Source organism: Scyliorhinus torazame, chromosome 21 (genome assembly GCF_047496885.1).
Source record: "Scyliorhinus torazame isolate Kashiwa2021f chromosome 21, sScyTor2.1, whole genome shotgun sequence".
NCBI classification, from domain to species: Eukaryota; Metazoa; Chordata; class Chondrichthyes; order Carcharhiniformes; family Scyliorhinidae; genus Scyliorhinus; species Scyliorhinus torazame.
Window position 1 is genome coordinate 83,899,425 of NC_092727.1, and position 13,141 is coordinate 83,912,565.

At 46.5% G+C, this 13,141-nt stretch overlaps 1 protein-coding gene across 2 annotated transcripts in view; it reads right to left on the reverse strand.

Moving 5' to 3' along the window:
- Positions 1–13,141, reverse strand: part of LOC140398380 (unconventional myosin-Id-like) — a 913,794-nt gene that overhangs the window by 380,530 nt on the left and 520,123 nt on the right. For both annotated transcript variants that reach the window (XM_072487000.1, XM_072487001.1), the window contains exon 17: positions 8,060–8,283. In XM_072487000.1, coding sequence (XP_072343101.1) covers positions 8,060–8,283 — 224 coding nt within the window. The remainder of the gene's footprint in view (positions 1–8,059; positions 8,284–13,141) is intronic.

Consider the following 13,141-nt stretch of genomic DNA (forward strand, 5'->3'; position numbering starts at 1 on the left):
GCTGGGAGTGTAGTGTTTGGTTGTGTTAGTTAGCTAATGGTGAAGTAATCTTTTCTCATTTGTATTAGTAGTCTGTCAAATCATGTTGGTTACCGTAAAAGTCTTAAAACATGAAATCTTGTCCTGCAATTCTTCCAGCTGCTTGCTGCGCAATCCAAATCGGCTTTGATTAATCAAGCCCAATGGGAATTAGAACAACCTGGACTCCAAGGGTTAGGTTATGAGGAGGGATTAAACAAACAAGGATACATTTCCTGAAATTTAGACAGTTAAGGGTGATTTGATTAAAGTTTACAAGATATTAAGGGGAACAGATCATAGAATCATAGATTCATAGAAGTTTACAGCATGGAAACAGGCCCTTCGGCCCAACCAGTCCATGCCGCCCAGTTTTTTACCATTAAGCTAGTCCCAGTTGCCCGCACTTGGCCCATAACCCTCTATACCCATCTTACCCATGTAACCATCTAAATGCTTTTTGAAAGACACAATTGTACCCGCTTCTGCTACTATCTCTGGCAGCCCATTCCAGACACTCAATACCCTCTGAGTGAAGAAATTGCCCCTCTGGGCCCTTCTGAATCTCTCCCCTCTCACCTTAAACCTATAAAGTAGATAAAGTAGATAGAGAGAAATATTTTCACTAGTCAGGGAGTCTGAGGAGACAAGGCCAAAAGATTATAGTCAGGCCTTTCTGCCTGACAACTTTCCAGTGAAATTAGAAAACACAAAGTGTAGTTGAATTTTGGAACTGTCTTCTGCAAATGGCAGCTGATACAAGATCAAGTGTTTGATTGAGCTCTGCACAAAATGTATTAAGGGATTTGGTGCCAAGACAGGTATGTGGATTTAATTGCAGACCAGCCATGATCTAACTGAATGGCAGAACAGGCTTGAGGGACAAAATGGCCTATCACCATTCCTAAGAATGTTTAGTAGGGCCTAGTTGCCAAACTGAAAATCTTTTAGAAAGGAATTTGGGTTGGTGGAAGGGAAAGATCAATATCTGTAGTTCTTTCTTCATTAGAGTCTTGTTGCTAATGAAGAATTAGCTTTGTTGCTTAAATGACACATATCCATACTTTACAATAGTCCAAGTTACTTTACATGGTCAAATCCTGTCATAAAAAAGTGCATCTCCTGGGAGCAAGCAACAGGACTCAGATTATCTGCTCTATAATCGAGCTTTTTGTCACGCGCTAGATATTGCACATTGTCATCTTAATACCTGTATTACAAAAAGCGTAAGCAAAAGCAGTAATCTGCCTAACAGCAAATATAATATTCTAACTATAGTTTAACCACTGGTTTAAATAGCTTTCACATTACTTATTTGCATTTGTGCTCATGTTTATTTAAAAAAAACCTCTGATCCCATACTATGCATCTTTCTTTAAGCATTAGCATTAGTGACAGATTTAACGTGGGTATGCCATTGCACATCAGCAGTTGCACGGTTCTTGACTGAGGGTAGCTCGATGACTGTAGATCTCGCTCCTCCATTGGCCTTCATCCACCATCACCGCCATTGATACCATATCAATATCGTCTGCCTGAGCCGCCACTGAGGACTTGTTTTGGATTGTGCTTTGTGTGGTTCCTTCTCTCAGACCTTACTGTCATGGGTGACCTGCCAGGAGTTTAAGATTCCTGATGGCATTACTCTCCATTCCAAGAACAGATCACCCACCCTCGCAATCCCCACCCTCTGCCACAGTCGATACCCACCATCAATGTTCCCCGGGGCAAATCGGTGATTGCCGCAGATTGGGGTCCACACCGATGCTCTCACTTCCCCGATATGCCTCCTCCACTGGCCCCAGATCCGAAGAGCCGCTACCACTATAGGTCTGGTGGAGTACCGTGCCGGCGGGAGCGGCAGAGGCGCCGTAACCAGGGCTGCCAAACTGGTGCCCCTGCACGAAGCAGCCTCCATCCGCTCCCAAACCAAACCCATACCCACCATCCATTTCCTTATCATCACTATGTTGGCCGCCCAGTAGTAGTTGCTGAAGTTCGGCAACGCGAGCCCCCCTTCCCCTCTGTTCCTTTCCAGCATCACCTTCCTCACTCGCGGGGACTTCCCCGCCCAGACAAATCCCAGGATAATTTTATTCAGCATCTTAAAGAAGGACCTCGGGATGAAAATGGGGAGACACTGAAATATGAACAAGAATCTCGGGATAATTGTCAATCTTAACAGTCTGCACCCACCCGCTAGTGACAGCGGGAGCGCATCCCAACTCCGAACCTCCTCCCTCACTCATTCCACCAGTCGGGACAGGTTGAGCTTATGCAACTTGCCCCAGTCCCGTGCCACCTGTATACCCAAGTATCTGAAGCTTTCTCCAACCAGCCTGAACGGCAACCCCTTCAGCCTACTCTCCTGCCCCCTTGCCTGAATTATGAACAACACGCTCTTAGCCATGATCAATTTATATCCTGAGAACCGGCCAAATTCCCTTCGGGTTTCCATGATACCGTCCATCCCCGCCATTGGGTCCGATACGTATAACAGCAGGTCATCTGCATATAACGAGACTTTATATTCCATCCCCCCCCCGGACCAGTCCTTTCCAGTCCCTTGAAGCTCTCAGAGCAATTGCCAAGGGCTCTATGGCCAGCACGAACAGCAGTGGGGAGAGAGGGCAACCCTGTCTAATCCCGCGGTGCAGTCTGAAGTAATCTGATGTTGTCCTGTTCGTCCTTACACTAGCCTCTGGGGCCTGATATAACAGCCTAACTCAGTCAATGAAACCCCTCCCCGAACCCAAACCATCCCAGCACCTCCCACTCGACCCAGTCAAAAGCCTTTTCCGCATCCATAGCTACCACTATCTCTGCCTCCCTGCTCTCCGGGGCATCATAATCACATTAAGCAGCCTTCTTAGATTGGCCACCAGTTGCCTTCCCTTTACGAACCTGGTTTGGTCCTCCACAATTACGTCCGGTACACAGGCCTCAATTCTAGTCGCCAAGACCTTGGCCAGTATCTTAGCATCTACGTTGATCAAAGGTATCGGCCTGTAAGACCCACAAGCCTCTGGGTCTTTATCCTGTTTCAGAATAAGCAAAATAGTGGCCTACGACATCGTCGGGGGTAGAACCCCTCTGTCTCTTGCCTCGTTAAAAACCCTGACCAACACTGGCCCCACTATCTCGGCAAACCTTTTATAAAACTCCACCGGAAACCCATCCGGCCCCGGGGCTTTACCGACTGCATACCTCTTCGATCCTGACCAGGGCCCCCAGTCCGTCTACCACCCCCCTACCCACTCTTGCGAAGGTCTGTCCGTCCATGAATCGCCTCATCTCCTCCAGTCCCCTGGGGGGTTCTGAAGTGTACAGCTGACTATAAAAGTCCCTAAACACCTTGTTCAGCCCTGCCGGGTCCCCCACCAGATTTCCCTCCCCATCCGCTATCCTTCCTATCTCCCCAGCTGCTTCTCTCTTCCTTAGTTGTTGCGCGAGCATTCTGCTGGCCTTCTCTCCATGCTCATGTATCGCGCCTTTTGCCTTTCTAAGCTGCTCTACGGCCTGGCCTGTAGTCAGCACCCCAAACTCGTCTGCAGCCTCTGTCGTTTCCTGAGTAACTCTGGTCTCGGGGACCCCGCGTAGCTCCTGTTCGTCCGTAAAATGTCCTTATTCTGTCGGTCCGTCTCTGCCCTATCTGTCCTGTCCCTATGAGTCCGGATTGAGATCAGCTCCCCTCTCACCACTGCCTTCAGTGCCTTCCAGAGCACCGCTGCTGAGACTTCTCCGGTATTGGGCAGCACGATAGCATTGTGGATAGCACAAGTGCTTCACAGCTCCAGGGTCCCAGGTTCGATTCCCGGCTTGGGTCACTGTCTGTGGGGAGTCTGCACATCTTCCCAGTGTGTGCGTGGGTTTCCTCCGGGTGCTCCGGTTTCTTCCCATATTCCAAAGATATGCGGGTTAGGTGGATTGGCCATGCTAAATTGCCCTTAGTGTCCAAAATTACCCTTAGTGTTGGGTGGGGTTACTGGGTTATGGGGATAGGGTGGAGGTGTGGACCTTGGTAGGGGGCTCTTTCCAAGAGCCCGTGCAGACTCAATGGGCCGAATGGCCTCCTTCTGCACTGTAAATTCTATGATTCTATGATTCTTTGATCATTTACCTGCAGGTAATTCTGCATCCACTTCCTCAGCTTCTCGCACACCGCCTCGTCCGCTAGCAATCCAACTTCCAGCCTCCATGTGGGCGCTGAAAGCTATCCTTACAAATCTGTAGATCTACCCAGTGCAGAGCATGGTCCGATATGGTAATTGCCGAATATTCGGCCCCCACCATCCCTGCCATCAAGTCCTTACTCATGACAAAGAAATCAATTTGGGAATACACCTTGTGTACGTGGGAGTAGTACGAAAACTCCCTCGCCGACGGCCGGCTCAATCTCCACGGACTTCCATTTGCTCCATGAACCCTCTCAGTTCCTTTACCATCGCTGGCAACCTGCCCGTTTTTGAACACGACCAATCCAGGCACCGGTCCAGGAATGTGTTAAAGTCCCCACCCATGATCAGTTTGCGCGAGTCCAAGTCAGGGATCTTCCCTAGCAACCTCCTGATAAAATCCATATCGTCCCAATTAGGGGCATACACACTAACCAAGACTACTCTCACCCCTTCTAGCTTACCCCAACCATAACAAAGCTGCCGCCCCCATCCGCAACTGTACACTCCGCCTCAAACTGAACCCTTTTATTAATCAGAATCGCAACCCCCCTAGTCTTAGTGCCAAGCCCCGAATGAAAGACCTGACTAACCCAGCCCTTCCTTAGCCTAACCTGGTATGCCACTTTCAGGTGGTCTCCTGCAACATGACTACTTCCGCCTTCAGAACCCGCAAATGCGTGAACACACGCGCCCTCTTCACTGGCCCGTTTAGCCCTCTAACATTCCAGGTGATCAGCCTGGTTGGGGGGCACTTCACACCCCCCATTTGCCGATCAGCCATCCGCTTTCTTTGGCCAGCACCCCAGCCATGTGTCGCACATCCTCTGGCCCGCCTCCTGGCCGGCTCCACCCATGACCTCCTCACTGTTGCCATGTCCAATTTCCATCCTCGCCAGCAGATCAACTGCCCCCCCTCCCCCCCACTAGCAACACCATCCTACCACCTAACCCCTGCTCTAATCTAACTATATGAACACGCCACACCTGGCTTCCGTTGACTAGCCCACCCAGCTAGCGTGGTAGCTCCCAGCAGCTTCGGCGCAACGCGTCTCTCACCCATAGTTCCCTGGCTCCCCTCCCCTGGCTCATCCATACCACTTCGCTAAACCAGTCCTGCTTAAACAAAAACTCTATACAAGTTAGAAACATCCCCAACAATAGCGCAATTTAAATCAAACAACTAGAGATAAGAGGTACCAGGGACTCTCAGCCCTTCCCCTCCAAACACAGAAAAAGATTGCAAAAAATTCCCCCCAAACCCCCCATTGTAACTGCACCTTTTTAACTATTTTCTTTTTTATATTTTCCCCATACCAAAACTCCAACCAAACAAGGGGAGTCATTCTCAGACCCCCCGCCGGGTTGGAGAATCGCCGGGAGCTACCGTGAATCCCGCCCCCACCGGTTGCCGAAGTCTCCGGTACCGGATATTCGGCGGGGGCGGGAATCGGGCCGCGCCGGTTGGCGGGCCACCCGCTCGATTCTCCGGCCCGGATGGGCCGAAGTCCCGCCGATAAATTGCCTGTCCCGCCGGCGTAAATTAAAGTACCTTTCTTACCGGCGGGACAAGGCGGCGTGGGCGGGCTCCGGGGTCCTTGGGGGGGGCGCGGGGCGATCTGGCCCCGGGGGGTGCCCCCACGGTGGCCTGGCCCGCGATCAGGGCCCACCGATCCGCGGGCGGGCCTGTGCCGTGGGGGCACTCTTTCCCTTCCGCCTCCGCCACGGTCTCCACCATGGCGGAGGTGGAAGAGACTCCCTCCACTGCGCATGCGCGGGAAACTGTCAGCGGCCGCTGACGCTCCCGTGCATGCGCCGCCCTGATATGTCATTTCCGCGCCAGCTGGCGGGGCAACAAAGGCCGTTTCCGCCAGCTGGCGGGGTGGAAATCCCTCCGGCGTCGGCCTAGCCCCTCAATGTTGGGGCTCAGCCCCCAAAGATGCGGAGCATTCCGCACCTTTGGGGCGGCGCGATGCCCGTCTGATTGGCGCTGTTTTGGGCACCAGTCGGCGGACATCGCGCCGTTTGGGGAGAATTTCGCCCCAGAAATCCAAAAAGGAAACATTCCAGGAAACCACGAAAAAGAACAAGAAAAACACATCACAACCAAAATACATCAACCTAAAAAGGTCGCAAAAACGAAAAGAATGGACCCAAGCATGCAGGCATCTCTCACAACGAGACTTAAAAGTTCTACCATGAATCCAAGAGTCCTCAGCTCAGGGCCAGCCCTTGCTTCTTAGCAAAGTCCATCGCCTCCTCGGGTTCCTCGAAATAGTGGTGCTGACTCTCATACGTAACCCACAGTCAAGCGGAAAAAGCAGCCCGAATTTCACCTTGTTCTGATACAAAATCTCCTTCACCTGCCTGTACCCTCCCCTCCTCCTGGCCACCTCAGTACTCAGGTGTTGGGAAACACGCAGGGTGCTACTGTCCCAAGTATAGCTTTGTGTGCTCTTGGCCCATTGCAGAACCCGTTCCTTACCCAGGTACCTGTGGAACCAGACCACCATCACTCGTGCGGGACCTCCTCGTCGCGGCTGCCTCACCTGCACTCTGTGTGCCCTGTCCACCACCGGCGGGCGCAGGAACACCTCGTTCCCCAGCAGCTTCTGAAACGTACCCTCCACATACGCGGCAGCATCCAGCCCCTCAGCCCCCTCCGGGAGGCCAACGATTCTCACGTTCTGCCGAAGAGATCTGTTGTCCAGGTTCTCCAGCCTTTCCAGGAGCATTTTTTGCTGATCCCTCAACCTCCGAATCTCCATGTCCGCCACTGTTTGAAAGTCGGCCTGCTCCTCCACCATCTTCTCCAGCTGCTGGAGCTTCTCAGCCTGATCATCCAGCATTTTTTCCAATCGGTCCATCAACTTCTGGAGCGGCTCCAAATTATCACGCTTCAGAGCTAAAAAGTCCTCCTGCGTGGCCTGTAGCAGCTGCTCCATTGTAGGCTGGGCTGTCGGCGCCTTGCTCTGGACATCGGCCATATTGGTCTCTCTCACATCCTCCACCGTGCCCTTGCTTGACCACTTCTTCTGCTGTTTACGGTCTGTGGTGGTATGTAGTAGGGGTAGTACGGTACCTGTGATGCCGAGAGGCTATTGGTAGACAGACACTGGGTCCTGATTGGATCTGCCGTCTGCTGGCTCCACCCTGTAAGGCGGAGTATAAGAGCCCGGGTTCTCCCAGCAGCTGCATTCTGTAACTGAGCTGCTGGGGAACAAGTCTTGCTTAATAAAGCCTCGATTGACTTCATCACTTCTCTACTCGTGAGTAATTGATTGTGCCACACGGTCCCTCCGGCTTCTTAAGTCAATACAACTCTGTATGGGTTCAGCGCCTGAGTGCTATTGCTTTCCAGTTCCGCGCTCAAAAGCGCAAAAAAGTCGGGGGAAAAGGTCCAAAAGTCCGACCGAAACGGGAGCTACCAAATGTGTGACCTACTCCCTCTTAGCTGCCACCGGAAGTATTGTAAATTGTAATTTAACCTGAAAGAAATTTGACCAAATAGTCCAGCATGTAAACATAGAACTGGTAAGGATGGCATTAAACTTGGAAACAGATGTCATCTTGAGCTGATGTCAGAACATGGTTGGCATCTTATGTATTCTGTGCAATAAGTGATTGATTCAGGGATAACTTGTTAAGCCAGAGCACAATACTATGTACATGTTGAAAATGAAAGCAGTAGTTGTTGGCCACTATAAGTGGTTGATCTACATATCAAAACTGAATCGAGCTACCAACATGAGGGAAAGGGCAGGGGGAAAATCCAAAACTAGAACATAAGCAGAAGATACATATGGCAAGAATTTGAAGTGACAGTACATGATTATCAAATTGTGCTGACATTGATGCTCATTTACCTTTGAAAAACAGACTGCAATGTGTCCTCAAGTTTACGCAGGACCTTGGGTGGAGTCGGCCATTTCACGTGTTTCCCATAATCCTTCATGCTGCCAACATTCTGGAAGCGCCTGCGTACCTCCCGGATATAAGACTTCACTTTGTACCTTCTGTAGTGGTTTATGATAATGTGTACAGCTCTGACACGTTTGTAGCGAAGCCGAGCTATGGTACCTCTCCAGATCTATAAAAGAATCAAATGTTTCATTACAGAGAGTGGACCAGAAAGACCACACGATACCTAAAAGAGAAGAGATAAAAGAGAAGCAACTAATCATATTCCTAAAGTAGGATATACAAAAACCTTATATTCCAAGTTCGAAGTGAAGGTAAGCGTTGCTCAACAGTAGATTCTTGATCACCTGCAGTTCGCATGTTGTGTGGATTACCTGCCATCCTTACTTAGACATTGGATGACATTTACCAAAGATAAAACCTCCTTGATTCAGATAGATAGAAATCGCTTTTCTCTACCTTATAGGAGCATCGGAAACATAGAAAAATAGGGACAGAAACATGCCATTCAGCCCCTCAAGCCTGTCCCGCTATACAATGAGATCATGGTTGATATCTGGCCTGACTCCATATACCTGCATTCTTCCTATCACAAGATTATTCTGCACCTTTCTATCACTGACAACACTGAGATAATCTGATTTATGGCCTTTATAAATGCAGCTCTGTTGACATCTTCTAGGAGAATATCTACATTGTGAAGCCGGAGGGCTGACTGAACCTCCAGACTCTTGATAGTTTTTAAAGTAATCCACCTTCTTGCAGTTGCTAAGATCAGGAAGTCGAGATCTAGAGAATACAGGATTTGAAGCCATAGCTTAAATGCAAATGTCTCATCCTCTTCTTTTCTTAAGCTACCTGCTCTATGTGCAAACCTAACTGTCATGTAAGAGTACCTTTAAGACATGGATGTTTAAGCAATGTACCTTTATGAAAACAGTGATGTCAGACAATGGGTGGAGCCGAGGTCAGGTCAGCCATTTTGCAGTTTAGTTTTGCAGTTTGGAGGTAAAGAGCTGGGTGTGTGTCTGTGTTTTGCAGTGAGCTGGATCTCTGCCATGAAAGACTATCTCTGGATCATTTGGGTGATTTAAACTTATAATAGTGAAGCCTTTAACCTGATGTGATTTTGTTTAAAGGTGTTAAGTCTCTTGGAAGTTTGAAGGAACATTTTAAGGAATTATTTACTGTTGCAATATTTTCTGAGTGATCTTTGAAGTAAGGGGTGTTAAGAGATCCAATGTTTATTTAAGATGTTAAGTTGAGTTTATGGAATAAACAGTGTTTAAAAACCCACGTGTCCATAATTGTAATCCCACACCTAGGGAAAAAGCCGTGGGCTAGGAAAAGCAACAAATACATTAAAGGGAGAGGTTGGTTGAACTCCATGATACATCTTGGGGTTCTGAAAACGCCTCGCCAATAAAAATTGGGGGCTCGTCCGGGATAAAAGTCTATCTATTGGATTGGCTTTTGTGAACTTAAAGACAGTGAAGGATTGCTGCTTTTCCGGTGTGGTATTTTAATTTAAGTGGGGAGAGTGTTGTGAACAATGGCTCTTTCAGAGGCAGAGAAGTTTTTGGGGGTGGAGAAGGTCACACGTAGTACTTTACGGACAGAAACGAAAAGCAGACTGTTAGATTTGGCAAGAACATTGCAATTAACATTACCTGACAAAATGTGAAAAGATGAGGTAATTATGGTGGTGGTTAAGCATTTCAAGTTGCCTGAGATCGAGTTTGACTCATTGGAAATGACAAAAATTCAGTTGCAAATTAAATAAATGGAATATGAGAAAGAATTAAAGCGGCTTGAATAAGAGAATGAGAGAGAGGAAAAAGAGAAAGAGAGAGGAAAAAGAAAGAGAAAGAGAGAGAAAGGAAAAAGAAAAGGAGAGAGAAGAAAGGAGAAAATAAAGAATAGCCCTAGTAGAACAAAAAGAAAAAGGGAGATACAGATCAGGGAAAAAGATAAAGAGAGGGAGTTTGAACTTCAGAAAATGGCCATGAAACATGACAATCAGTTAAAATTGGCAGACGTAAAGGGAAACGTACAGTTGGATGATAGTGAGAAAGAGCATCATAGTCGAAGGCTTGGTGGGGATCTATTTAAATATGTCCAAGCATTGCCAAGGTTTGATGAGAAGGAAGTGGAAGCTTTTTTCATTTCATTTGAGAAGGTAGCTAAACAAATGAAATGGCCACAGGACATGTGGGTGTTACTGATTCAAACAAAGCTGGTAGGTAGAGCTAGTGAAGTGTTTGCATCACTACCGGAGGAGGTATCTGGAACGTATGAGGAGGTGAAGAAATCCATCTTAAGTGCATATGAGCTAGTGCCTGAAGCTTACAGACAAAGGTTTAGAAATTTAAGGAAAGAATTTGGTCAAACATACATGGAGTTTGAAAGGCTCAAACAGAGTAATTTTGATAGGTGGATAAGAGCTTTGAAAATTGACCAAACGTATGAAGCTCTCAGAGAAATTATACTTTTGGAGGAGTTTACAAATTCAATTCCTGATGTAGTGAAAACTTATGTGGAAGAACAGAGGGGTAAAACTGCGAGGTTAGCAGCAGAAATGGCAGATGATTATGAATTAGTTCATAAATCAAAGCTTGGTTTCCGACATCATTTTCAGGCTGTGAGGAATAGAAACTGGGGACATGAGAAATACTCAAGTGGTAAAGGTAAAAGTGATCTGATGGGAGATAATAAGGAGAGTGTACCTCAGATTAAAAAAGAAATCCAGGAGGGTGGAAAAGAAATGAAAAGTTTTGAATGTTTTCACTGTAATAAACTAGGCCATGTAAAGTCACAGTGTTGGTGGTTGAAGAAAAGCACTGGGAAGGCTGATGTGGTAAAACAGGATAAGGCAGCGGGGTTTGTTAGAGTGGGAAAGGAAGGCCCAAGGGAAGCGAAGGAGGTGCAAATGATTGTACAGCCTGTTCAAGAAGTAATTGTTAAGAAGGTGCCAGATGTCTTCAAAGAATTTACTTGTGTGGGTAAAGTTTACTCGTGTATCAGGAGGAGCAGGTACAGAAGTCACAATTTTAAGAGATACAGGGGCTAGTCAATCTTTAATGGTAAGAGATGAGGAATTATGTAGTTTGGGAAGAATGTTGCCAGAAAAGGTGGTGATATGTGGAATTCAGGGTGAGAGGAGTAGCGTTCCATTATTCAAGGTAAGGTTTGAAAGTCCAGTGAAGAGTGGTGAAGTGGTAGTAGGAGTAATAGATAAACTATCTTGTCCAGGAATACAGTTTATCTTGGGCAATGATATAGCTGGATCACAGGTGGGAGTGATGCCTACTGTGGTTGATAAGCCATTGGAAAATCAGTCAACTGAAGTGCTGAAGGACGAATATCCTGGGATTTTTCCGGACTGTGTAGTAACAAGGTCGCAAAGTCACAGGTTAAGACAAGAGGAGAAATCAAAGAGTGAAGATGAAGTTGAAGTGCAATTATCAGAAACGATTTTTGATCAGATGGTTGAAAAAGAACAAGAATAGGTGGACGATGAGGCGGATATTTTTAGTTCAGGAAAATTGGTGGAGTTACAACAGAAAGATGTAGAAATAAAACAGGTATATCAGAAAGCATATATGGAAGAGGAACCTGAGAGTATACCAGAGTGTTATTACCGTAAAAATTATGTCTTGATGAGAAAATGGAGACCTGCACATATGCAGGCGGATGAAAGTGGGCAGAAGTTCATCAAGTAGTATTGCCGTTAGGGTATAGAAAGGAGGTGTTGCGAGTTGCACATGAGGTACCAGTGGGAGGTCATTTGGGAATAAGGAAAACTCAAGCTAAAATCCAGAAACATTTTTATTGGTCTGGACTACATAAAGATGTGGTTAAATTTTGTCAATCAGGTCACACATATCAAGTGATAGGGAAACCACAAGCAGTGCTAAAACCAGCGCCCTTAATACCCATTCCAGCATTTGAGGAACCTTTTACAAGGGACCTAATCGATTGTGTAGGACTGCTTCCTAAAACAAAAAGTGGGAATCAATATTTTTTGACTGTAATGGATGTGTCCACTAGGTTTCCAGAGGCCATTCCAGTACGTAGTATTACAGCTAACAGGATTGTGGAGGAGTTACTTAAATTCTTTACTAGATATGGACTACCCACAGAAATTCAATCGGATCAAGGAACAAATTTTACTTCAAAGTTATTCAAAGAAGTTATGGATAGCTTAGGAATAAAACAATTTAAATCAACTGTGTAGCATCCAGAATCGCAGGGAGCATTAGAAAGGTGGCATCAGACATTAAAGACAATGTTGAGGGTGTATTGTCAAGATTATCCAGAGGATTGGGATAAAGGAATCCCATTCGTATTGTTTGCAATTAGGGATGCACCTAATGAGTCTACCAAATTTAGTCCTTTTGAACTAATTTTTGGTCATGAGGTAAGAGGACCACTTAAATTGATTAAGGAAAAATTGGTGGGTGAGAAATCGGAAATTACACTATTGGATTATGTGTCAAATTTTAGGGAACGATTAAATAGAGGTGAATTGGCTAGACAACATTTGAAAGTTGCACAAAATGTTATGAAATGGGTAGCGGACAGGAAATCCAAAGTTCGTAGTTTTGCCAGTTGGGATAAAGTTTTAGTGTTGTTACCAGTGGTAGGGGAGCCTTTAAAAGCTAGGTTTTGTGGACCGTATCAGATTGAAAGGAAATTAGGTGAGGAGAATTATGTGGTAAAAACACCAGATAGAAGGAATACTCACCGACTGTGTCATGTGAATATGCTTAAAAGATACTTTGAAAGGGAAGGAGATAAAAAGGAGGTTTTAATGATTCTAACTCAAAGTGACGAACCAAATCCAGATGACTGTGAATTTGACATACCTCAAATTAAATTGGAAAATGAGGATGTTCTTAAAAATTGGGATGAATTGTTAAGTTACCTTCCAGAGGAAAAACAAACTGACCTGAAAGAGTTGTTGATATCAGATGGGCAAGTTTGTAGAGGTAAATTGGGAAGTACTAAAATGGCTTTCCATGATG